Source organism: Equus przewalskii, chromosome 3, assembly GCF_037783145.1.
Source record: "Equus przewalskii isolate Varuska chromosome 3, EquPr2, whole genome shotgun sequence".
Classification (NCBI taxonomy): Eukaryota; Metazoa; Chordata; class Mammalia; order Perissodactyla; family Equidae; genus Equus; species Equus przewalskii.
The window spans coordinates 76,201,099-76,225,901 of record NC_091833.1 but is presented as its reverse complement, the minus strand read 5'-3'; the positions used below and the strand labels follow the sequence as shown (position 1 = coordinate 76,225,901).

At 36.4% G+C, this 24,803-nt stretch overlaps 1 protein-coding gene and 1 long non-coding RNA gene across 2 annotated transcripts in view; one reads left to right on the top strand and one right to left on the bottom strand.

Moving 5' to 3' along the window:
* Positions 1 to 345: 345 nt before the first annotated feature.
* The window catches only part of SRP72 (signal recognition particle 72), a 26,482-nt gene continuing 2,024 nt past the window's right edge, over positions 346 to 24,803 (top strand). The window contains exons 1-18 of the mRNA XM_008528639.2: positions 346 to 1,073; positions 2,952 to 3,072; positions 4,798 to 4,921; positions 6,222 to 6,365; positions 6,444 to 6,555; positions 9,186 to 9,217; positions 10,437 to 10,561; positions 10,655 to 10,712; positions 13,194 to 13,325; positions 14,196 to 14,324; positions 15,378 to 15,450; positions 16,967 to 17,031; positions 18,454 to 18,549; positions 19,397 to 19,500; positions 19,637 to 19,714; positions 20,482 to 20,619; positions 21,654 to 21,691; positions 24,600 to 24,759. Of these exons, the coding sequence (XP_008526861.2) occupies positions 965 to 1,073; positions 2,952 to 3,072; positions 4,798 to 4,921; positions 6,222 to 6,365; positions 6,444 to 6,555; positions 9,186 to 9,217; positions 10,437 to 10,561; positions 10,655 to 10,712; positions 13,194 to 13,325; positions 14,196 to 14,324; positions 15,378 to 15,450; positions 16,967 to 17,031; positions 18,454 to 18,549; positions 19,397 to 19,500; positions 19,637 to 19,714; positions 20,482 to 20,619; positions 21,654 to 21,691; positions 24,600 to 24,759 (1,838 nt within the window). The 5' untranslated portion in view covers positions 346 to 964. The remainder of the gene's footprint in view (positions 1,074 to 2,951; positions 3,073 to 4,797; positions 4,922 to 6,221; positions 6,366 to 6,443; positions 6,556 to 9,185; positions 9,218 to 10,436; positions 10,562 to 10,654; positions 10,713 to 13,193; positions 13,326 to 14,195; positions 14,325 to 15,377; positions 15,451 to 16,966; positions 17,032 to 18,453; positions 18,550 to 19,396; positions 19,501 to 19,636; positions 19,715 to 20,481; positions 20,620 to 21,653; positions 21,692 to 24,599; positions 24,760 to 24,803) is intronic.
* LOC139082575 (uncharacterized) overlaps positions 19,837 to 24,803 on the bottom strand; it is an 8,611-nt gene continuing 3,644 nt past the window's right edge. The window contains exon 2 of the long non-coding RNA XR_011538728.1: positions 19,837 to 19,968. This is a non-coding gene — a long non-coding RNA (uncharacterized lncRNA). The remainder of the gene's footprint in view (positions 19,969 to 24,803) is intronic.

Here is a 24,803-nt window from a genome sequence, read left to right as displayed (position 1 = left end):
GTAGGTGTTCAATAAACTGTCCTGTCATTCTCATTGAGAATATTCAATAGATATTCTGTTCTGACATTCAAACATCTTGATATTTAAGGTCTTACAAAAACCCTAAACCCCCTATGTCTATGTGTTACTTGAGTGCTTACTATGCCAGGATGCATGAAGAACGTTTTATCCCTAGAACGGTTATATATTATCCCTATTTTACAGGTGGGAAAACTGAGACTCTGATAAGTAACTTGTTCACAGACATCTAGTGAATTGCACAGCCAGGAACTGAACCTGGACATTCTCACTCCAAAACATATTGCCCTTCCGGCCTTATTGCTGACTGCTCCTCAACCGGAGCCCAAAGGGCAGCCAAGGAGTTTCCACCAAAGGTGCTTTGCACTTGGAGATTCTTTTCTTCTTCTGTGCCTTTCCTCATATTCGCTTCTCGGCCGGAACTTTACCTAGAATCAACCCCAAGTTTTCCTCCTCATCTTTCAAGATCCCTTTCAAATGCCAATTCCTCTACGAAGTATTCTCAAGCAGCAATGAGAAGCCGTCTCTCTCTTTCAAATGACTCCCTACGGTTTCTAGTTGCTATTTTACCAGCCCACAGACCTTTTATTTATCTTCCATAGACTGTCGTCCAGCTCCGCCTCGTAGGACTAAGACGCTTGTTTCGCCCGCCGCGGTCGCTCCGGAAACGCACGCCGCTTTGAGCCGAAACGGTGAACCTTCTCAATTCGCTCCCGGGGTCCGACGCCTCGTTCCTGCAGACTGGCTTCAGGACAGGAGTAGCGACTCTATCCACGCAAAGTTCTAGCTACGCAAGCTAAGATTATGGTCTCCAACACTGCTCCGGGATAAGGACGCTTCCAACTTCGAAACAGCAAGCAACCGCCGGCCTCCTCCTCCGCTAGGCCGCCTCCGAGATCCTCTTCCGGGGTAGAGGTCGCCCCGCCCCTCCCGCGTCTCCTCCAAGATGGCGAGCGGCGGCACTGGGGGGGTTTCGGTGCCAGCGCTCTGGAGTGAAGTGAACCGTTACGGCCAGAATGGCGACTTCACGCGCGCTCTCAAGACCGTCAACAAGCGTAAGTGTCGGGACGGGCGCCGGGGCGAGCTCGAGCCGGCGGGAGGATGCGGCCTCCTTCCGGCGTGCGCGACCCCCTCCCAGTAGACGCGGGGAGGAGAGACCCCCGCCCCCCGCAGCTCGGGCGCGAACGCCCGGGGGGCGTAGGTCGCAGCCCCTCGGGTCCTCCGGGCCTGCCCGGGGTCCTGGGGCTTAGAGCCACGTGTACTTCCCTCTTTACCCCCCGCGGGAAGCGAGGGACGGATTTAAAGAGACCGCAGCCTGGCGCCTCTTCCAGGAGGTTCTTTACTCCTCTGTTTTCACGCCTTACTTCGCAGATATTCCACATTGCCTCCTCTTCTCCTTGCTTTTAGCGGAGTGTTCAAGATAGTATTGCTGAGGGAGCTTTTTCTCTGGGGCTGCAGCAGGGGGAGGAACCTGCCTGGGACACGTACTTTAGAAGTTGGTGCTGACAAGGTGGAAGCTGTACAGAATCAGGGTGGAGGGAAGGGCTGGATCTGGATGTCAGGCCTCTCATTCCCACAGATAGAATCTCTCCTACGTCATTAGACCCGAACGTGTGTGTGTAAAAGCCCTAACATTTGAAAAAACATCGGAAGAAAAGTTTGGCCTGTGTTTTGCCCCGTAACTGATCATTTCAAGTAAACTGCCTTCCTTCGGTGTGAGGTTTGCTCATTATATTCTTTTATGCTTTATTATGTAACTGTAATATGGCCATGCTTTTTAGTGCTTTCTGTCGTGCTAAATTCTTCCTTAGTGAAGATGCGGCTTATATTTGTTAGATTTGGAAACATAATTACCGGGACGGAGTTTGGCTGCTCAAAGCAGTGATAACATACAGGGTATGTCAGTAACATACATAGGTGTATAAATAATTTTCAACAACATATTGCTGGGTTAATGTAAAAAGGAGTGATTGTGCTCACAATGCACTTTTGGTGATTTAGACATTGAGGAAAATAGCTACTAATTACAATCATTTGATTCTTAAACTTATTTTGAATTAACTTTAGCCTTTGGCTAGGCCTGCAACCAATACCACTCAGCAGTGTAGTAAGTATTTTGCAGGAATTGTTTAATCAGCAACGGCTGAAAGTTTGTTATCCAGTATATATTTTCTTAATTGGTTGAAATTACTTTGATTCTTAGACTGAGAATTGGATTCCTCTAATTGCCTGAGAACATGGGGAGTGAGCCTGGTCACTTTGATAGTGAACAGCTGTTAAGCACCGAAACTTGGCCACCTGAGTCCGTTACTTCTCGTTGGTCATCTTAGGTGAAAAGGGAAATTTTGAATGGTTTTGGAAATGTTGCCAGCAAGATAAATTGTGTTTGTACACTTTACAGCTTATATATTTTTCTGAAATATTCTCATTTAATCTTCTTAATAACCTTGTAAGATAGGTAATGCTTTCATACTCGTCTTGCAGATCAGAGAATTGAGATTTAGTAATTGACTTGTGTAAGACCTCGAGGCATTTAGTGACAAGCTTGTACTCAAACTTAAGTCATTTGCTTCCAAATTCTACATGAGCTTTGTTTCTTTCCCTGTGAAGTAATGAAATATGTAGGTTGTTGCATGGGTCCCAAGAGAAAAAGCTGTAGAAAGCAGCTTCTTTCTTACTTCTTTATTTCACTCTACTTTTTTGGTACATGCATCTCGGGAATCTCTCTCATTGAAAGTCTAACTAATTATAACTCTCCTTATTGCCACTTCTTAAGTTAAAAATGGAGATCAGCTTTTTAAAAATATTTTAACTAATCATTTCTGCTGCAATAAAATTGGAAATGTAGCTTCCTGAGGCAGGGCGTGGGAAAATGTAGTAAAATGTGAAAGGGGAGTGGATTTAAAAATTACTTTCCTAAATGTGTTCTCTAGTACTGCAGATCAACAAGGATGATGTAACTGCGCTACACTGTAAAGTGGTATGCCTTATCCAGAATGGAAGTTTTAAGGAAGCCTTGAATGTCATCAATACTCACACCAAAGTGTTAGCAAAGTAAGTGGTACAATTAGTTGTTTGTGCAGTTATTAGAAAGACTTTTATCATAGTCATAACCATTTCCATGGTTTTTTCCCTGCTATTCAGTGATTTTTTACCTTTATCTTTTCTTCTTTCTTCTTTTCTTTTGCTTGCCAGTAGGGTTTCTGAAACTGGAAGGAGCAATAGTAACTTTAGTTCTTTTCTACTTTAGGGAGCCTTTTCTTTACCCGTCTTCCCGTTGAACCACTAAGAAGGAGGTAAACCATACAAGCCTGTGGGACATAAATGTAACAAGACTTCTTAGAAGACATAGGGAGAACAACTCAGCAGAAGTTTAATTATAAAAAGAAAAAGGCAGAGAGGGCAGAACTTGTAGAGCAGGAACGCATGTGTATAGCTTGTAAGTGTTTATGTTGATCGAGGTCTCTAGGATGGTATGACAGTCTTAGCCCAATCTTATCCCTACCCCTTTGAGAATTTTCTAGGTGAGTGTGATTTTAGGCCAAGATCTTTCATTGTCAGGGTTCTTTAGCAGTCTTTAGAAGATATAGCAGTTTTTTTGTTTTATTAACCTTTTTCATTTATTTATTTCTTTTATCGTTTCATGAAATGTAAACTTGTGTTCTAAATTGTAACTGTAATTTGATTTTTCTTTACAGTTATACCTAATCCCTAAAAGAAATGTGTGTTGAAATGAAGTTTGCAGCATGTTTATTCTTTAATGAGATACTGGTTTATAAGGTGCAGAACATTATATAGTGTACTTTTTTTTGTATAAGAGAAGGAGGATATAAGAATTTATATGTGTATTTTCCTGTATTTGCCAAAACAAACAGTAGACAGAAAAACGGTGAATAAAAAGTCACTTCCAGGAGGTAAGGGAGAGCAGGGTAGATTTGAATCGCAGTGGGAGTGCAGCCTCTTAGTGTATATCTTTTTGGTTTTTTATTTGAGCCATATACATGTATTACATATTGAAAACTAACTGTTAAATGTCATTAAAAATAAAAGGAAAGGGTACACTGCTTTCTACTAGTAAACATGTTTATGTTAAAATTCAATATTTTGAATTTTGGCCATTTTGTAAGATAGGGAAATTTTCAAATAATTTATTTTAGGCAAGTAAATAAAGGATATTGCCATTTGCTTTGATAAGTATTTTTTCTTGTGGGTTATGGTGGAAACTTCAAAATGAGTTTCAGGTGTCATATTAAATGTAGATGAATTTTCAAGTCAATGTATGGAAGTAGTGTTTTTGTAGTTGTGTGTTTACCAGTTGTTTGGTTATGTTTTTAAGATTTCTAGTTTCTTTTTCTTTGCTAATAATTTGCTTCTTGAACAAATTAAAAGCAGCTTTATATGGCTTATTTTTTGATTAGTAGATTTAAGAAACTTCTATAATAAACCGTTTAAAATAGTGTTCAGATTGTCTTTATATCGAAGACAATGTTATTTAACTGATTTATTATTTCATTCTTAAATGTTTGTTTCAAAAGACCGATAATTTTGGTAAGAATATCCATGAAAACAAGAGAGGCTAGGGAAATGGATGTAATATTTTCTGCCACTTAGAAGCTGTCTGATTTTCAGACGTCAGCTTTGTCAGTTTCCTCATTTGTTGTTAATGGGGATTAAATAACTTCATATAGATCCAGTGCTTAGAGCAGTGTCTGACAGATAGTGGGTGCTCTGCAGTGTTAGCTAATACATAATCAAATATTGGTTTTTTTCCTTTTTCAGTAACTCTCTTTCCTTTGAGAAGGCATACTGCGAGTACAGGCTGAACAGAATTGAGAATGCCTTGAAGACAATCGAAAGTGCCAATCAGCAGACAGACAAACTAAAGGAGCTTTATGGACAAGTGGTAATTACTGCTTTACAATAACTCTTGACAGTCATCCTGAGTGAGCATGATTCTGCTTGTAGGAAGGAGCAGGGATGAGGAACCCCAGTCCATCCTGGTGCTCCAGAAAACTCGCCACCAAACAAATTCTTGAGGTTTGAACATATTCCCAGTTCTTGATCTTCAAACAAGCAATTGCATATATAGTGTTCTATGAACAAATGACTTCCTGAGGGTAATTAGAAAATTAAGAACTATCCTATGAAATTTGGACTTTTTAGTTGGAAAGATGAAGGCCAATGAGTTTATCTACTTAATGCAGTTTTGAAATTGTATTTCTTTCTACTTTTTAACTGGTATTTTATTCTGAGTTTAAAATAATGTAATCATGATGGATAAGAATTTAAATGAATTCAGCTAGTTTATGAACTCCCTGAAAATATCTTATTCTAAAATGGTTTTGAGACATATAATTAAGCCTGTTGTAAAATAGGGCTGTTAATGATGAGAGGACAGAAATGTTATATTATAACTAGCAAAACCCTCTTAAAGATTTTTAAAATGTCAGTTTAGGGCAAATAATGTTGTGTTGAACGTATTGTCCCAAGGAGATAGTATGAATTTAACAATTCAAATGGGATGAAGAAAGTTCATGGATTGTAGGTCTGTAAAGAACTTTTAAGGTAAGTTGGGGAAGTTTAGGGTAAATTCCAGCATTTTGAGATTGATGAAGGGTACCAGTCTGTCCTACATGGTGACTGATTGACCCAGAGTGGCAGTTCTTATTGCTCTTTGAGAACAACTTGAGTGAAATAAGCAGAAATTACGTTTTGTGTACTTTATGTTACCCTATACAATAGCTGGTTTCTGGAAAAGAGAAAATGAAGATTAAGTATAGTGAACTCCTAGGAAATACTAAATCCTTTTGTTAACATCTAATTTTCTTCCTATTTGTTGGGGGTTGGTAATTGTTTTGTGTTGTGGGAAAATTTTTTCATCATAAGTCAGATTTAGGTAACAGGATTATTTTTATAGAAAGCTTTTCTTTCACAGCTCACATAGGCACTTACCTAACGTCAATACAATGACTTTCCTGAATCATGCCTGCAAATCTACAATATAGTAGAGATTCATTGCAAGTAACTTTGAAAGTGTTAGTAGCAGAACTAATTGAAAAATTATAAAGGAAAAACGGTTGATTGCCCATCTTATGCTGAATAAGGTTTTCTACTTAGTGGTTTCAAAAAGGGTTTGTATGTTGTTAGAGACATATGACTATACCTGTCTTCTCTGATTTTTTATTTGCTATTTGTTTCTTCAGTTATACCGGTTAGAACGCTACGATGAATGCTTAGCTGTGTATAGAGATCTTGTCCGAAACTCCCAAGATGATTATGATGAGGAGAGAAAAACAAACCTTTCAGCAGTTGTTGCAGCTCAAAGCAATTGGGAAAAAGTGGTTCCAGTGAGTATCTCTGTGTACCCACACAGCCGTAAAATAATTTCCTATGTGGTACTTGATTGGTATTTTGCTCTATGACAGGAGAACCTGGGCCTCCAAGAAGGCACACACGAACTGTGCTACAACGCTGCATGTGCACTCATAGGACAAGGCCAGCTGAGTCAGGCAATGAAAATCTTACAAAAGGCTGAAGGTCAGACTTAACTAAAATTATATGTAATTGTAATGTGTGTGTAACTTTGCAAAGTATTTCCAAAAATCACACTTGACTTTTGTGAAGTTTTTAAATGGAAATTACTGATGCAGTGGGAGTTTCTCAATAGAGTTTTTGACCATATCTCTCCTCTATTTCTGTCTGATCCCTAAGCCAGACTATGTGTCCATTTTCAACCACCCCAGACCTTAAAGTCTGAATTTTTAGGGGAAGGTTTTTGAACAAGTTACTATAGATGTTAAGTGTAAATTAAGTGAGTTAATTAATATCAAGCACTTAGAGTAGTACGTGGCATATAAGTATTAAGTAAATACTGGCTATCATTATTGTTATTAAACAGGTACTCAAGTAGAGTAACAATATGAGGTGTTTCTGTGTGTGCATATACACACACTAGATTTATACATTAATAACACTATTCAAGAACATTTTAACTCCATTTAGTATGTTTCCATATAGAGTATTTATATGCTTTGAATTTTTTTCTTTTCTTTTTTTCTGAGGAAGATTCACCCTGAGCTAACATTCACTGCCAATTTTCCTCTTTTTCCTTTTTGTATGTGGGTCTCCACCACAGCATGGCCACTGACAAGTGAGTAGTGTAGGTCCATGCCAGGGGACTGAACCCAGGCCTCTGAAGTGGAGCTTGCCGAACTTAACCCCTAGGCCACTGGGGCTGGCCCTGCTTTGAATTTTTTAAATAAGAAAAAAGAAAATAATTTATTAGAGAACTTAAGTCTAGTCTTAATTCCTCAAACATTTACTTTTCTTCTGCATACATTTTCCCTGGAAGCTATAAAAGTGATATAGGGACTGCAGTGAATGGTGGAGAGGAAAAAAAGGTTAAACAGGGTCTGTTTTACTCTTGAATGTTAAGGTTAAAATCAGAGGTTAGAGCATCATGAGAAGAAAACTATGTTTGACAATTAGAATTTCTTGATCATACCCATTATTGATAGTGTTATGGGAGAAGGATATTCTCATTGATTGCAGGTTTGAGTGTAAAAGTAGTACAGACTATCAGTGGGCAGGTTTGGTGATGTCTAGCAGATTTAAAAATTTGTATACTCTTTGATCCAAGAATTTTATTTCTAGAAATTTAAGGAAATAATTAGATACATTTATATATGTATCTGTATGAATGCTAAATGAAGAGATGTTCATAAGAAAAAATCTAGAAACATCATGAGTTTCTGTTCTGTTAGAGGATTGGCTAAGTTTTACTATAACTACAAAATAGATTACCATGCAGTCATTTAAAATAATAGTAATGTAGATCTATATTTATTATATCATAAACATGTTCACAGTATATTAAATGGAGCAAGAGAGGTTTCAAAATATTATGTAGAATATCCCACTTTCATTTTAAAATGCATCTGTGCGTTTACGTTAAAAAGCAACTGAAATGCTAATAGTGATTATCTCTGAATAGTAGAATGATTGTCTTTATTTTTATAGTTTTCTATAGTTGATTTTTTTTTGCAATCAACATTTATTACATTTATATATATATATTTGTTGTTGAGGAAGATTTGCTCTGAGCTAACAACTGTTGCCAATCTTCCTCTTTTTTTTGCTTGAGGAAGATTAGCCCTGAGCTAACATCTGTGCTAGTCTTCCTCTATTTTGTATGTAGGACACTGCCACAGCATGGCTTGATGAGTGGTGTAGGTCTGTGCCTGGGATCTGAACCCGTGAACCCTGGCCACTGAAGCAGAACACCAGACTTAACCATTACATGGGGCCGGCACCACATTTATATTTTTTAAATGTTCTCCCCTCCCCATTTATTTATTTATTATTGTGGTAACTGTTTATAACATATAAATTTCAGGTGTACATCATTATATTTTGATTCCTGTGTAGATTACATCATGTTCACCACCCAAAGGCTAATTACAGTCTATTACTACACACATATGCCTAATCACTGCTTTCCCCCTCTTCCCTACCCCTTCCCCTCTGGTGACCACCAATCCAATCTCTGTCTCTATGTGATTGTTTGTCATCGTTCTTATCTTCTACTTATGAGTGAGATGGTATGATATTTGACTTTCTCCCTCTGACTTATTTTGCTTAGCATAATACTCTCAGGGTCCATCCATGTTGTCACAGATGGTCAGATTTCATCATTTCTTATGGCTGAGTAGTATTCCATATTGTATATATACCACATCTTCTTCATCCATTTGTCCCTTGTTGGGCATCTACGTTACTTCTGAGTCTTGGCTGTTGTGAATAATGCTGCAGTTACATAGGGGTGCATGTATCTTTATGTATTTATGTTTTCATGTTCTTTGGATAAATACCTAGCAGTGGAATAGCTGGATCATATGGTAGTTCTAGTCTTAATTTTTTAAGGGATAAACGTTCTGTAAATTTTTTTTAACACAAATTACAAATGAAAGAAAAATGCTGAAAAGCTAGAATAATCAGAGATTGGTAATATTCATGCAATATAGTTGATACTAATGATCATTTTCAAATTTGCTTTTTATTAAAATTATCTTGAAATCCTCTGCCCAAGAATTTAGTTCTTGCTTTTTGGAATGGTGAAAGGAATGGGAGTTACCAGGCAATGTTAATTTTAAAATTTTTTCCTATAGATCTTTGCCGCCGTTCATTATCAGAAGATTGTGTAAGTATTCCATTCTTGTTAAACCTGAATTTTACATTTCTGACTAATATAAATTTGTAGGAGGCTTCATTGTAGTGTTTATTGACTTTTTGGAATCAATGGTGATTCATTAATTAGGAACCGCAGTAGAAACCCTCTTGATCAGTTATTTGATGGAGTCTTTTAGGGTGAGAAATTACAAGACAAAAATTTGTATGTGCCTTGCACATTTTATTTTAAATTCATATAAACTCATTTTCCTGTTTTAGGTGTAGCACTCAGGTCTTTGAGTATGAGTCCATTGATAGGATTCCATGCATATTTCTTACATAATCCAGCAGTTGTGATTTTCAGTGCAGCAATATCTTAAAGACAGTTGTGAAGTAGTTTCATTATAGAGTTGGCATTAGATGTTAACTTTTTCTCCAATCTCTGGTGTTTTCTGGCTCACATCTAATTAAGACAGTAATTTTCTTTAGGAACTCACCTTTATCAAATATTTCTGAGCATTCAACATAGTTTTCATTGAAACAAGTCTCTTCATACTCATGGTTCTTTTACTATGATAATAAAGTTTTATCATTTCCTTATCAAACCCAACTAGCATAATGGGGTTGGAAACAAACATCTGACTCCTGGTCAGCATACACTCAACAAGTGAGAGCAGGAGTGCTGGATGTGGTAGAAGAGAGCAGCCTCCTGGCCTTGAGCATTGTGCATGGGCATCAGTCAGCCTTTCCAGAGGATTGGAGAATCTGGAGTGTCGGTTAAGAGAGCTGCTCCTTTAATTACAGAATTCATTTCAGCTTTTTAAGTTCTTTGTATGATGATAAATAGAACTTTGTAATCTTTGGATTGGAGTTGGTAGAATTAAGAGTGAAGCATTTTTAAAATGTGTTCTTATGATAAAATTGTTTCCAGAATTTAGGGGTGTTAACTATAAAAAGTTAGACCTGCTATCTGGTCTTTTACATTTTTTGTCATTCTTAGGTTTTAGAGAATGATAATGATCAGTGAATGGTATTTCTGAGCTTGTTGCCATGTTCTTCCAGAATCTTTTTGCCATTCTCTTTTAAACTTCCTTTGGTGATAGTTCCTAAATTTTAACCAACTCTAAGGGAAAATTCCTGAAAATTATGTCTTCTTTAGGATTGTATATCTTTTGAATGTTTGGATCAGTTGGTAAATACGTGGATCAGTTTGAGGAATTCACACACAAAAAAATGTTTCCTCTGCTTAGGATGGGACTGAGGAAGACCCACAGGCAGAACTGGCCATCATTCACGGGCAGATGGCCTATATTCTGCAGCTCCAGGGTCGTACAGAGGAGGCTTTGCAACTTTACAATCAGATAATAAAACTAAAGTAAGTGGATTATTTAAATGAAGTATCTTTTATAGGGAATGAAGTTTACTTTTAAAGCTTTATTCCTTTTTGACTGTTTCTTGTTGTTTCCAGGCCAACAGATGTGGGACTGCTAGCTGTGATTGCAAATAACATCATTACCATTAACAAGGTATGGGATAACAAAGATTCCCTACACTTATATTTTACCCTGAAAGCATATTACCCCGCCTTTGTCCTAGGATAAGTGTTCTTTTTTCCATAACAAAGTCCAGTTATAGTAAAAAATCATAATGGAGAGTGTTGTAACAATGATGATTCTGCAAGCTATATTCAAGTAATAAAACTTTTTTGTAGTTACAGACCCTGGACTTTAAAATCTTATGCTTTTCACAGTTTATAATAATATGGAAAATCTCTATTAGAAAAATAAATTGTTTCGGCTTTTAAACTTTAAGTATGTGCATGTTTTACATGATTTCTTCATCTAGTGAGTCTGAATGCAAGTTTTCTATACATGATTTTTTCTTTCCAATAGTTTTTATTTTGGGGGAGGGGAGACATGGACAGGTTCTCTCTCTCTGCCCCTCCCTCCAACCCATGTGTAAAATATTACAAGTATGTATATAAACAGTCCTAAGGAGTACTGTACTAATGAAATTAACCACTATTTGGAACATCGTTTTAATGGGAAAACATTTCAAGTTCAGATTTGAAATTCAAGTCAATAGAAAAATAAGAAAAGTAACATTTGATTTCTTTTGATATGCCATGTGATTTTTCAAGTCTCATCTTCTTTCATACTCACAGTTATCTTTGTAGTTGACAATACTCATCTCCATTTTATGGGAGTATAATCTGAGGTTGAAAGGAGTTAAATAATTTGAATAAGGTCACAGCCAGTAAGAGGTAGAACTTGGATTCAGATTCCAGTCTCTGACTCCAAAGCTTGCTCCTTCTAGTCATTCATGGTATATCTCTCCTCCTATAGCAGAAATTCAGAGTGTCCCCAGATGTAGGATAATGGCATTAAGGATGATAGTAGTTATAGGATGTTGCAGGCCATTGGCATGGTTTAGGTTTCCAAAAATTGATGCTGGCATTTGAACCTTAGCAATATATACCTGCCCATGTTCACGAATAATTTGAAATGCCAGTGAGGACAAATTCTTTTGATCTGATATATAATTATGGAGAGGAGAGTGTGTGAAATACTGAATATCTCAATGTAAAAATATGCACTGAACTTTATTCAGTCAACAGGTATTTATATCTGACTTTTTTTCAGAACAGTGCTGGATGCAATAGGTAATGCAAAAGAAATATGAAATATGGTCTTAATCATTACGTAGTTTAAATTCTCATTCTGGTATAGAAAAAAATTGTGCATGTTTAAATTTCTTCTCTATAACTTCAGTATTTGGTGAAAGAAAAGATCTCTGGGTTGGCAAATTTGAGCTGACCCTTGAAGGAGGGATACAGTTCAAAGGTTAAGCAACAGTATAAGCAAATGAACATAGGAAGAAATATTTATCACTTGTGGGGGGTAAAGTGAGAAAACAGAAGATAAGAGGATACATACATGCTGGTTAGTTAAAAAAAATAAGTTAGATTGAATGATAGATATCAAGGTATGAGAGGCCTTGAAAATAAAATTTTTGAATAACAAGTGCCATGGGAGCAAAGTTTAAGAAGTCTGGCAGTGGCATGCATGAGGAATTGAAGTCTTAAAATAGGGGCATAGGACAGCCAACTGGAAGTACGGTTTCTTGAGGATTGATTTACATAAAAGCCAGTTTCTTGCTGTAATTAAAATAATTTCACACTCAGAAGAAGTAGAATTTATTTTACATTTCTTCTTTGCCTCCTTTTAGTCTTTACGCTACAGAGGATCTGGTTTAAAAAGCACAGTGGTATCACTTATTTGCAAATAAGTATGTCATGTAACAAAGTTAGAATTCTGTGCACACAGTAGACCCCCAGATGCTCAGTTTATCCTCCTCAGGGTATAAAGTGACTTAACTGTCTTCCTTCCTCGAAAGGCATGTGACTTTCTATGATTCTTAATAGGACGTTCTTCAGGCAGATAACACTGTGTTGTCCCACACAGAAATTTTAGAAATGAACTTCCTTGTACTTCTGCCTCAGTGAAAAGGGGCTTAAGAAAAGGAAAAACAGTAGCTGTATTACATTAGTATTTTTCTGCTAAAAATGGGTTCAAAAGAGGCGTGAAGAGATTTCTGAATTTTAATGTAAGCAAAGCTTACATAATAATATTTCAAAGAGGAATGAATTACATTCCTCATTTGTCATCTAAATTCTAAAGGACATAGTTTGTAGAAATTGCAAATTTAGGTATCTTTGTAGTTTGAACTTCCACTGTAAGATCTGTGCTATCCCAAGTACTTTTCTTCAAAAAGCTCAAAACAAGCAGTTAATAGTGGAAAGACAAAAGGAAAGAAAACCAAGAACCCAAGATACTTATATGCATTTTAGGAGCAGAGGCACCCCAACCAGGTAGATGTATTATCTTCCAAGCTCTCTTGTCATGTTTATATAAAATAACTAAATGAAATAGGAATAAGGCCTTGGAGTGTTAAAAGAGTTGAAATCTGAAATTGCTGTTAATGGTGGATGAACTTTTCTTTGTCAGGACCAAAATGTCTTTGACTCCAAGAAGAAGGTGAAATTAACCAATGCAGAAGGAGTAGAGTTTAAGCTTTCCAAGAAACAACTGCAAGCCATAGAATTTAACAAAGCTTTGCTTGCTATGTACACAAACCAGGTAGGTGACAGATCTCTGGTTCCCCTGGCTAAACGTTTCAGAGTATGGCTTATGAGGCACAATGGGTGTATCAGTCCAATCTATATTGATATTTTTTGTTTATATTTTGTCTTAAACCCATGTATTCTACAGAATGTCATATATCATGGATTTTGTTAAGCAAGTAATTTGCCCGGTTCTTTGTAAAGGTGTGCAGTTGGTGGCTTTTAAGAGGAAGAAAACATTATTCACACCTGTAAATGAGACAATTTTCTTATTACTTTATTTCTAATCTCTGAATTCAAGTAAAAATCTTCAAAGATGCTGATCATGATTACAGATTTAAGATCCATCTTTCATTTCAGTTTGTGCACAATCATAAAAAGTTGTAAATGTTGAGGCTAATTCTAACTTAAATATGGATTAATTCTAATTAAATTATGGTTTCATACTCTTCTAGAATAGAGGTTTTCAGTGGGAGAATGAGAGGCAGTCACATCATTTAGAACTGAGTTGTTATTCTTAAATACTTTAGCAAGAAATAACTATACCTTTTGTTGTTTTGAAGCAAACGCTAATACTTGATATAGTTTTTCTAAGGAAAATTTTGGAATTAAAGCATCCAGATGAATGTTTAGAACTTGTCCTTTACCTAAATGCTTTTAGAAATCATGGCTTAAATTTGGTAAGTGAAAATCTTTTTCTTAGAGGAAAAAATTGAGAATAGACACTATAAACCACTTTTCTCACCCTAGGCAGTTCTTCACTTACTATTTTGTTTCAGCTGATTTCCTTCCCCCTTCCCCAATCCTTCTTTTCTTTTGATCATTCATTTAATGTTCAATTTTATTAACCAGCTTCTTTTCATGGGGGGAAAATACTGTCTTTTAGGCAGAACAATGCCGCAAAATTTCTGGCAGTTTACAGTCCCAAAGTCCTGAACGTCTCCTGCCTGTGTTAATCCAAGCTGCCCAGCTCTGCCGTGAAAAGCAGCACACAAAAGCAATAGAGCTGCTTCAGGTAAAGGAATTACTTAAATTTTCAATGAGGTGTGAGGTAGTTGCAGCCTTGTTTCATTTTCATTACGTTAGAATAACATACAAGCCTGTAAATTTCATGAGAAAACTAAAAGTAAAGTTCCAGTAGACAAATTCCAGCATGTCGCTTTAGTTAATTCTTGGAATATGGCTTTGTTTAAATAAGTTTGTGTTAGTAGATGTTTGCTATAAACCCTGAAGAATGCTTTTCATTTGGAGATTTGACATGAGTTGGGGTTGTTTTAGGCTTATAATACCAGAACATGCTAACCCCTTTTTCAATAATGTGTTCTACGTTGAGTCCCAATCTAAAACCTCAGACAGTTACAGAGATACTAACTTAGTTTTTATCAACCTAAACCAGCTGTTGGATTACATGTTTGAATTTACTGAGGGTAGACTACATTGGAAAGTTGGACAGGGTAAAATTAGGATCATCCTGAGGGGCAGTGTTGCTTAGCAGGGACCCTCAGTAAGGAGACATCATGTATTTGAGTATCTTTCTTAAAAAAAAAAAGGGCCGGCTCTGTGGCCGAGTAGTTAAGTTCGCGTGCTCCGCTGCGGTGGCCCAGAGTTTGGATCCTGGGCGCAGACATGGCACCACTCGTCAGGCTAGGTTGAGGCGGCATCCCACATCCCACAACTAGAAGGACCTGCAACTAAGATATACAACTGTGTACAGGGGGGGTTTGGGGAGATAAAGCAGGAAAAAAAAAAAAAGATTGGCAACAGTTGTTAGCCCAGGTGCCAATCTTTAAAAAAAAAAAAAGTCTACATAGTAATCTTAATTATTATTTCTCTATTAGTGACTTCCTGCAAACTTGACATTATTGCACTTACATTCAGAGCATAATTTTAAAGTGAAGTACATGTCAAATAAAATTTTTTCGAAGTTAAAATTTTAACCTGAAACCGGAAGTTTAATATTTTAAAACTGGATTTAAAATTTTATGTTACTAAGATAAATAATTGGAATGTGTACAATTAGTTGTGTAAATTAAATGTTATTTTTTTCCCCCACCTAAAAAAATTTTAGGAATTTTCAGATCAGCATCCAGAAAATGCAGCTGAAATTAAGCTGACCATGGCACAGCTGAAAATTTCCCAAGGTATTAATGATGATTTCATCATGATTAAAATATCATTTTAATGGAAACATATGGCTGAAATGATTCTGAAGTAGTTGTGAGCTATGTGATTTTAAGATTTTTGCATAATGACGAAGCATAATTATTGCTATAAATATGAATCTGGATGGTGGGAGCTCCAACAGATTTAGTAGTATTAGTTGGCCTTTTCTTGGGTTATTCCTAAATTGTTAGAATGATTCTTATTCTATGCCTTGAAAGTCAGTAGAAGCCAAGGATTCTGCTATTCCAAAAGACCATACTTACTTAAATTTCCTGGGTATGTCATATGTAGAAATGCTTATGTCTGTCACTTGGTTGTATTTGCATGCAGTAAGGGTTACTTTGCATCCTAGTTTTCAAAATTTCTTAGCCCTTTATCCTTCATTTATACTTTATGACCCTTATCTTTGGGAGAAACTGGCATTTTTGAATCTTGCAGAAAACTGCTAGTGTTTTTGTCCTTGATTTTTGAACCAACCTTGAGTGATCATCTAGAGCTGTCTGTATTTGATGGTCACTATCCACACATAGCTATTTTAAGTTTAAATTAAAATTAAATGAAATTTAAAATTGGCTTGCTCAGTTGTGCTAGCTGCATTTCAGAAGCTTTGTATCCACATGTGACTAGTTGGACGGCAGAGATATAGGACTTTTCCATCATCACAGAAAGTTCTGTCAGACGAGACACCTCTGGTGTAGACCATGCATTCTTGGTGGGGGTGATGATTGGTTTGGTGGGGGGGCATCAAAAAAATCTTAGCTATTACAGAGGCTGAAATGAAAATTTCGTGGTTAGAGGGGAGGAGAGTTGGCAGTTAGGGGGAAAAAATGTCTGAAAAGGCTCTTTAGTGGGTAGTAAAGAAAACAAGTTTGAGAAACACTGCTGGTCTCCCTGTTACCCTGCTCTCACATTTCTTTCCTTTCCTCCTTTGTTTTTCCTTTTCCCACCTCTCTGCTTTTTCTTGTGCTCTTTATCTTCATTCCTCATCTGGTTTTTAGTTTAAGTTTTGCAAGGATTAATCATCATTCTCAAATTACTGAGAGAGAGCCTGTCGTGGTTTTTGTTTTGTTTTTAAAGACTTTGGAAGTTTTGTTATTGAGGTTTGCAATGAGCGGAAAATCAGCATCTTAACACCACAGGAAATTTCCCATTGTTCTCATGTCTGCAGTAACATATTTCAAGGCCTTTAGTGAAGGACTGTACCTTTGAGTTGCGGCCTGAAAAAGGAAAAATAGGACCCAACACACTGGGAGTCGGGAAGCGTTTTTTCTGGTAGCAGCTCTGCCATTAACTTTCTTTATGAGTGTAAGCAAGATATATTCTTTCCTTGAGACTCAGTTTTCTTATCTGTAACATGAATAAATAGAGTACATTATTCCCAAGACCCCCAAGCTTGAGTATTTAGTGATGTTACAAAATATGACTCTTAAATTTCTTTTTTTTCCCATAAATTACTTTCTTCAATGTGATGCTGATTGTTTTTAATCTCTTAAGGTAATATTTCCAAAGCATGTCTAATATTGAGAAGCATAGAGGAGTTAAAGCATAAACCAGGCATGGTGAGTTCATAACTAAAGGATTATTAGACTGAAAAAGTAATGGAATTAATAGTCCATTGGTATGTTTGCTGTTTCTTTGTATTCATTTTGATTTCTAATTATTTGTTTATTCATAATGTAGGGTAGTAAAAATAATAATTACTTATCTGGTATACATTTTATTTCGTTTTGTGCTCTGCTTTGCATTGGTTTTTTATTTAGTCAAATGTGCCAGGCACTTTAGGCCTTATATTATCACTAAAAGCCAACCTCAAATAACCTAAAAGCTGTATAGGGAGTTTCTTAGCCTAAATTATTTTATCATGTCTTAAGTGTGATTTCTTTCAGTTAAAACAACTTAGTAGTAGTGGCCAACAAATTTAGTTTTTAGTTCTCTGAATATTCAGGCATCACAGGTTTAGATGGCTAATATAGCTACGAAAGCATCTATTTCAAAGTAGAGACTACTTCTGTAGTGGTGGTATGTGCATTTATTGAACAGGACTGTTTTCATGGCTGTGTCCTCTAACACGGCTTGTTTATAGTTGGCACTCAATAAATGTATAATATTATGGTAGTGCTTTCTCTTTTGAAGATTCATATTTTAAAGACTGAGCTACAATTACTTTAAATTAGAATCAAATATAATATATGGCTGAAAATAAAATGTTTCTAATATTTAATATCTGGCCTTCTGTTGCCTTTCAAGAAATATATCCACTTCCTCTAGGTTGTCTAATTTATTTGCATAAAAATTCAGATATTCCTTATTTATTTTTTTTAGTATCTGTAGATCCTCTCACATTCCTACTATTGGTTATTTGTGTCTTCTTTTTTTTGTTATCAGTCTGGCCAGAGGTTTATCAGTTTTATTGATTTTTTTCAAAGATCCAGCTTTTTGTTTCTGTTTCCTTTCTATCCTCATCTATTGCTAAACACCCCCCCCCCCCCCGCCCTACTCTACTCCAATCACGTGGGCCTCCTTGCTGTCCCTCTGACACACTAGGCAAGCTTTTCACTGACTTTCTGTAGCTCAGGCCACATGTAACTCATCATGGGAGTTTAACCACACTTGTGTGCACCTCACTGATCACACATTTACTTATCCCAACAATGTTTTCTTATATAAACTAATTTTTTAAGCACTTATTCTCACATTCTGTACTTACCTTGTTGTGGACTGGTAACAAACTGTGAACTGGCACTGCTTTAGAGGAAAGGTACATTTTATAGATAACTGCCTTTGTATTTGGAAAACACTGCTGTTCGTGGTATTTCTAGTTATTACGCTCTATAAAGATAGTCATTTTGATGTTGAATTAGGTACTCACAGAGTGCGTAGCAGCCTTTATTTGCTATTTGTTCAGTGTTTTTCGTTTTGAAAAACTGTTCTGAGAGAGAAGGGGAGATTTTATTCATTCATTTATACCTTTGGCTGTGTAGGTGTCTGCGTTAGTGACCATGTACAGCCATGAGGAAGATATTGATAGTGCCATTGAGGTCTTCACACAAGCTATCCAGTGGTATCAAAACCATCAGGTAAATAAATGGAGTAAAATGTTATGAGGCTATGTTTTTACATAAAAATAAAAAAGTTGCAGTAGTAAACTCAAAATTTAGGAGAATTGAAATATTCCAAGTCACTGTTTTAAAAACAGAATGCTATTAGGCTGTCAAATTCATTTTTTAAAGTATACTAGATCCAAATAAAGTTATTAGAAATAAGAAGTTGCCAAGTGAAAAAAAATAGCTGTTATGTTTTCTGAAGCTTCTTCTCGTGTGCGTATGTTTGTATATGTAGTCTTAAGAAATAAGAATGCTAATAGTACATGATTGCACATAAGAGAGCTCATCTTTAGTGGCTAGAAAGCCTATGGATGGTAGTAATTGGTGGAACAGTAGTACATAGAATAATTGTATATCATATCTCCATCCAGTAGGAACGTCTTCATTTTTTCCAGTATGGGTCTCTGCATAGGCAATATCCAACTTATGTATACACACAGGTGACATTTATACTGTTAGCCCTATTAGCAGTGGAGGGATATCAGTGTTCTAGGGAGTATTGTATTAAAATAATGTTTGAAAACTGTAGTGACATATGTTTGAGATTTGATTATGAGGGAATATTTCTACTTGTAGACAGTCTAAATAGAGATGGATTGTGTTCCAAATTCATAAATTGGTCTTCTCTTGTACTAATTTGTCTACCCCCTCCCTGTATGTGTATATGTGAATTTGTTTTTGTTTTGTGCATTCAATAAAACTCAAGATGAGGAATTTAATGGATAGGTCCATTTCAAAGGTCTAATAAATGTAGTAACTTCATTGACTTACTAGATATTTAGATTAAACCTTTTTTCGCCTCTTTTTATTGAACCTATAGCCTAAATCTCCTGCTCATTTGTCCTTGGTAAGAGAAGCTGCAAACTTCAAACTCAAATATGGACGGAAGAAGGAGGCAATTAGTGACCTAGAGCAGCTATGGAAGTAAGCTCTGCAAGGTGGAGATGTAGAAATCCAACCTTGATTGCTGTTATTTGAAATGAGGGAGTTATTTTGCTTGTTTATGTTACTTTCTCCAGTTTTATAAACTGTTTAGTAACTTTCTTATTTCTTCTTTTAGACAAAATCCAAAAGATATTCACACCCTGGCGCAGCTTATTTCTGCATACTCGCTTGTGGATCCTGAGAAAGCAAAAGCGTATCCTTTTGATTGTTGTTCCAGACAGCTCCCAAGTAGCGCACAAGATCTCTTCCAGTACCTGTTTTGACCAGGGCTCTTTCTGTTGTAAATTTTAACAAACGAAACCCGCTTCTAACTAGTAAAAGCAAAAATGAGAATTTATTGATCAATGTGACTGAAAAATACAGTGATACATCCAACTTGGGGTACAGTTTGATCCAGAGGCAAAAATGAAGTCAGCAAGGTGCAGCCTCTATCCCTCCAGTTCAAGTCTGGCAGCAAAAAAAAGAAAAAGCATATTTTATTTGGGTAATTGTACATGATTCTGAAATATCATTCTGATTGAACTGTCTTTGGTCAAACAATTACTGAAGATAAGAGGATTCAGTGTCCTCACTGGCTGAGTTTAGACCATGTGTGCTCCTCCAGTCCAAGCTGTGTTCTCAAAACTGCAGCCACAAGTCAAAACCTTTGCAGGGAGCAAGTCTGTGTTTTATAAGCTTGATAGTTGTTTTGAAATGTAGTTTTTATTAAGCTACAACCTTGAAGTACATCACTGAGTTAAGGAATAGATGATTACTTTGTGACTCTTTTCTCAAGTTGTCCTTTCACAACTATAATTGACCTTATGACCTGTTGATTTGTTATTCTATAGAAGATTTAAGAACATTGTTTTGCTTTTGATGAAGGGCATCAAAAAAAGTGTCTTTTTACATTGGCATAGATACATTGGCAGATGTCTACATGTATACGTATTGTGTTCCTGAACTGCTGTTGGATCCCAGTCTTAGTAAACACTTGCCCTCGTCAGATAGCATGTCCCTAAAAGTAGATGTTGAGGCTCTTGAAAATTCTGCTGGTGCTACGTACATTCGGAAGAAAGGTGGAAAAGTTGCTGGAGATAGTCAACCAAAGGAACAAGGGTAATGTAACATTCACTAATACTGATTTAAAATTATATAAGGAATAAAAAAGACGTTCTTATAAAAATTCCCTGTGAATAAAATTTAAGTCACCTTTGTTTGTTTTCCCTTCTCTTTTGCTGTGCCCAGCTCTTAGTCCTTGTTTCTGCCCTCCTCCCGGCCCAGAATTAACCTCTGGTATTAATTTAATGTTTATCCTTCAGGATCTTCTTTGTATTTACACACAGAAGTAGTTTAGAAATATTTTCCTTGGGCTGGTTTATTTTTTGTTTTTTACAGAAGTAGGATTAGATTGTACTTACTGTTTTCCAATTTCTTTCATTTACCAAGTCGTGGAGATTTTTCCATATTCTAAATGTAGACATTTCATTCTTTTTATGCATAGTATTCTATAGGCTGGATGTGCCCTACTTTATTTATCTCTTAAGTTTTTGATGTATATTTAGTATATCCATGTAGTATTAGTCTAGTAATTCTAAACCAAAGTTCAGATGAGGTTTATTTTGCTGATTTGAAGAAAAGGTTAGCCAGCTTCATTAATTTATAAGAAGTCAAATTCCAATTCTTTCCTTGTACTCCTATATTGCCATCTCAAAAACACAGTTAGCAGAGGCCTATAGTAAAATGTTTAAGATTCTGTTTTTGACTCAGGATGAATAGAGAATGGAAGAGAGAGAATACTTTGCCAGTTTTGTGGCCATCATAGTTTTTCACTCCTTTTTTGAATGGCTTTTGAAGTGTAAATTTTTTCCTGACTTCATTAACATATCAGCAACAGTAAATGATTGACTTCATTATGAATGCTGTCTTTAGGAAAAAAGCATTATCATCCTCATAATAGATTTTTAAATATTTTTTTTTAAATGTGATAAATTTAACTAGAATTAATATCCCAGCTAGTTGATTAGCTTTGATGAACCTGCACCAAGTTGTAAATGCCTTTATGATAAAGTGCCCAGGTTACTCTTGCACATGCTTAATGCTATGGAAATATTTTACCACATTGATGGTAAAGATTTTTCTTCTCTTTGTAGGCAGGGAGACTTGAAAAAGAAGAAGAAAAAAAAGAAGGGTAAGTTTTTTTGTTTGTTTGTTTTTTACCCACCCTCCCCATCTCTACATTCCTTTCTACATGATAAAAGCTTGAGTTTAGCCCTGTATAAAAAGCTTCGGATATAAATATCCATTCTTGTATCTTTGAACACTGACTTTTGTCTTGATGATAGCTAACATTTAATTTTATTACTTTAAAGAGTGCAACTCTGGAATTTGGTTGCCTGAATTCAAATTGTTGCTCTAGCAACATTGCTCTTTTGCTGTGACTGTGAACAGGTTACTTAACATACCTGCCTGAGTTTCTCATCTATAAAATGGAATGTGATAGTATATACCTCATAGGAGTAAATGAAATACCACATGTAAAGCTCTTAGAACAATGCCTGGCACACAGTAAGCCCTTATACTTTAGGGTGCTTTCGGCTACAAGTACCATAGAACTCCGTCATACTGGCTTAAGAAAATTTGTTTATAAAAATGGCAGTGTAGATGAAGGGTAGAATCAAGGTTGGTTGATCCAGTAGTTGTATCTCTTTGTTTTGCTTTACACAAAACTGAATCCGATTAGAGTCAGAGGATGTTTGTTGGAAACAGTCAAGGCCACATAACTTGTCATTTACATCCAGCAGGGTCCAAAGAGGGTCTCCCTGCATTTGGCAGGTCTTTCCCATTAATCTGATTGGGCCAGCATAGGTCAGTGTCCAGCCCTGGACCATTAACCAGGGGAATGCCATGCGTTTATTGACTTAGGCTGTGTTCTTAATCCGTGGCAAGAGGGGGTGGAATTAACAATGCCTGGCTTCAACTAGTTGGAGATTATTCCTGGAGCCCCCTACCTGTTCCTGAGTCTTTGGGAAATCTGTGGTGGAAATCAGGTTGTTTCTTGATTCAGGTTTCCCAAGTCTGCCAAGTTTGTTACCACTCCTCTGTCTGTTTTCTTTCTTCCGAAACCTCCTCAATAATACCTTTTCTCCTGTTCTTCCTTCTAATGTGTTACCATTTTAGTGGGGTTTGGGGATGGTGCAGAAGCTAATGTTTGCATTCACTCTCTTTTTAACTAGAAGTGTTATTAGTTCTTCACTTTTGTCACCGTGCTTGGAAAATGGTAAAAACTCAATAAGTATTTGTTTTATCTTGTTTTGTGTATTAGTGATACTGCAAGGGAACACCTGATAACTATAGGTAGCAATAACCTGCTATTTCTCTTTCTTTTCCAGTTTTTGTAGTTCACAGATGAACATTTTTTAAAACTTAGAAGTGCTATATGCTCATTCTAAAAACAAAGGAAAACAAAAACAAACAAGAAAACACTGAGATTTCTTTCATTATAAAATGGCATAGGGGCTAGCCCAGTGGCACTGCAGTTAAGTGCGCACATTCTGCTTCGGTGGCCCAGGGTTCGCCAGTTTGGATCCCGGGTGCGGACATGGCACCACTTGGCAAGCCATGCTGTGGTAAGCATCCCACATATAAGGTAGAGGAAGATGGGCACGGATGTTAGCTCAGGGCCAGTCTTCCTCAGCAAAAAGAGGAGGATTGGCAGCAGACGTTAGCTCAGGGCTATTCTTCCTCAGCGAAAGGAGGAGGATTGGTGGCAGATGTTAGCTCAGGAGTAATCTTCCTCAAAATATAAAAAAATAAAAATAAATAAAATAAAATGGCATAAAGAGTGGAAAATTCCCCACCCCAAATTCATGCTCCTAGAGATAATTACTTAATTTTTTTGTATATATAAACATGCATTATTATGTGTTTACATGCTCAGTCAATGAAAGTTTTTACAAAACTGATATGAACATGTCCTCAGAGTAATTTAATCTTCTACTTTAGACTGTGTTGCGCAGACATTTTTCCAAATTATCAAATATAGGTGTATTTCACTTTCTAACCCATAGCTATAACTTACTATAGTGTAGGTATACTATAATTTATTTGATTGTTCCTTTTTTTTAGCCAAGGAAGATTTGCCCTGAGCCAACATCTATTACCAGTCTTCCTCTTTTTGCTGAGAAAGATTCGCCCTGCGCTAACATCTGTTGCCAATCTTCCTCTATTTTGTATGTGAGCTGCCGCCACAGCATGGCCACTGATGGAGGGTGTAGGTCCACACCTGGGAACTGAACCCAGGCTGCCAAAGCAGAGCGTGCCGAACTTAACCACTGGGCCACTGGGCCTGGCCCTGATCATTCTCTTATTGAGAGACATTTAAGTTAGTTTAATATTTTAAAGAATATCATAGAGAATATTCTTACACACGTAACTTTGTGGTTTGTGGGTATCTACAGGATAAATTTCTAGAAGTAATAAATTTTGACTGGTACTACCAAATGAAATTGCTCTCTACAAAGGCTATACCAGTATACACTTCTGCCTATGGTGTTTATGTCCCACTGTCTCACCAACACTGGGTATTACTACTTTTAATGTTTGTTAAAATTTTGATAATTTGATAGAATTTGTTACCATTTTCATTTTTAATTAGGTTTAGCATCTTTTCACATGATTAAAGACTTTGATTTCTCCTGGCTTATCCTAATTACAGCTGGACCCAGTCTTCTTTGCATGATTTACCTGTGGTTATCAATAGTTCATTCTATTTTAAGAATAATAATTCACTGTTATATAGTATGCAAATATTTTTGTTTTATTTCTTTTAAAATTGTGTCTTTTACCAAATGAAATTTAAAATTTTTTATATAGATACATCTATGAAATATTTCCCTTTCTGGCTTCTGAATTTCATGTCATGCTTAGAAATAAGGCCTCTTCCCCCTGCTAGATTATACAAATAAAACTTTCTCAGATAAATTTATTTCAGTTTTAATGTTACTTATTCCCAGGTTTGGACACATGGTTTAAACAATGTGTCTTGAAAACATTATGGACAGATCTCTCATTTCTTTAATCAATTAATTGTTACATAGGAAAACTGCCTAAGAATTATGACCCCAAAGTGACCCCAGATCCTGAAAGATGGCTGCCAATGCGAGAACGTTCTTATTACCGGGGAAGAAAGAAGGGTAAAAAGAAGGATCAGATTGGAAAAGGGACCCAGGGAGCAACTGCAGGAGCTTCCTCTGAACTGTAAGTCATTGCTCCATTGCTCCCCAGTTGAAGTCACTCAGCAT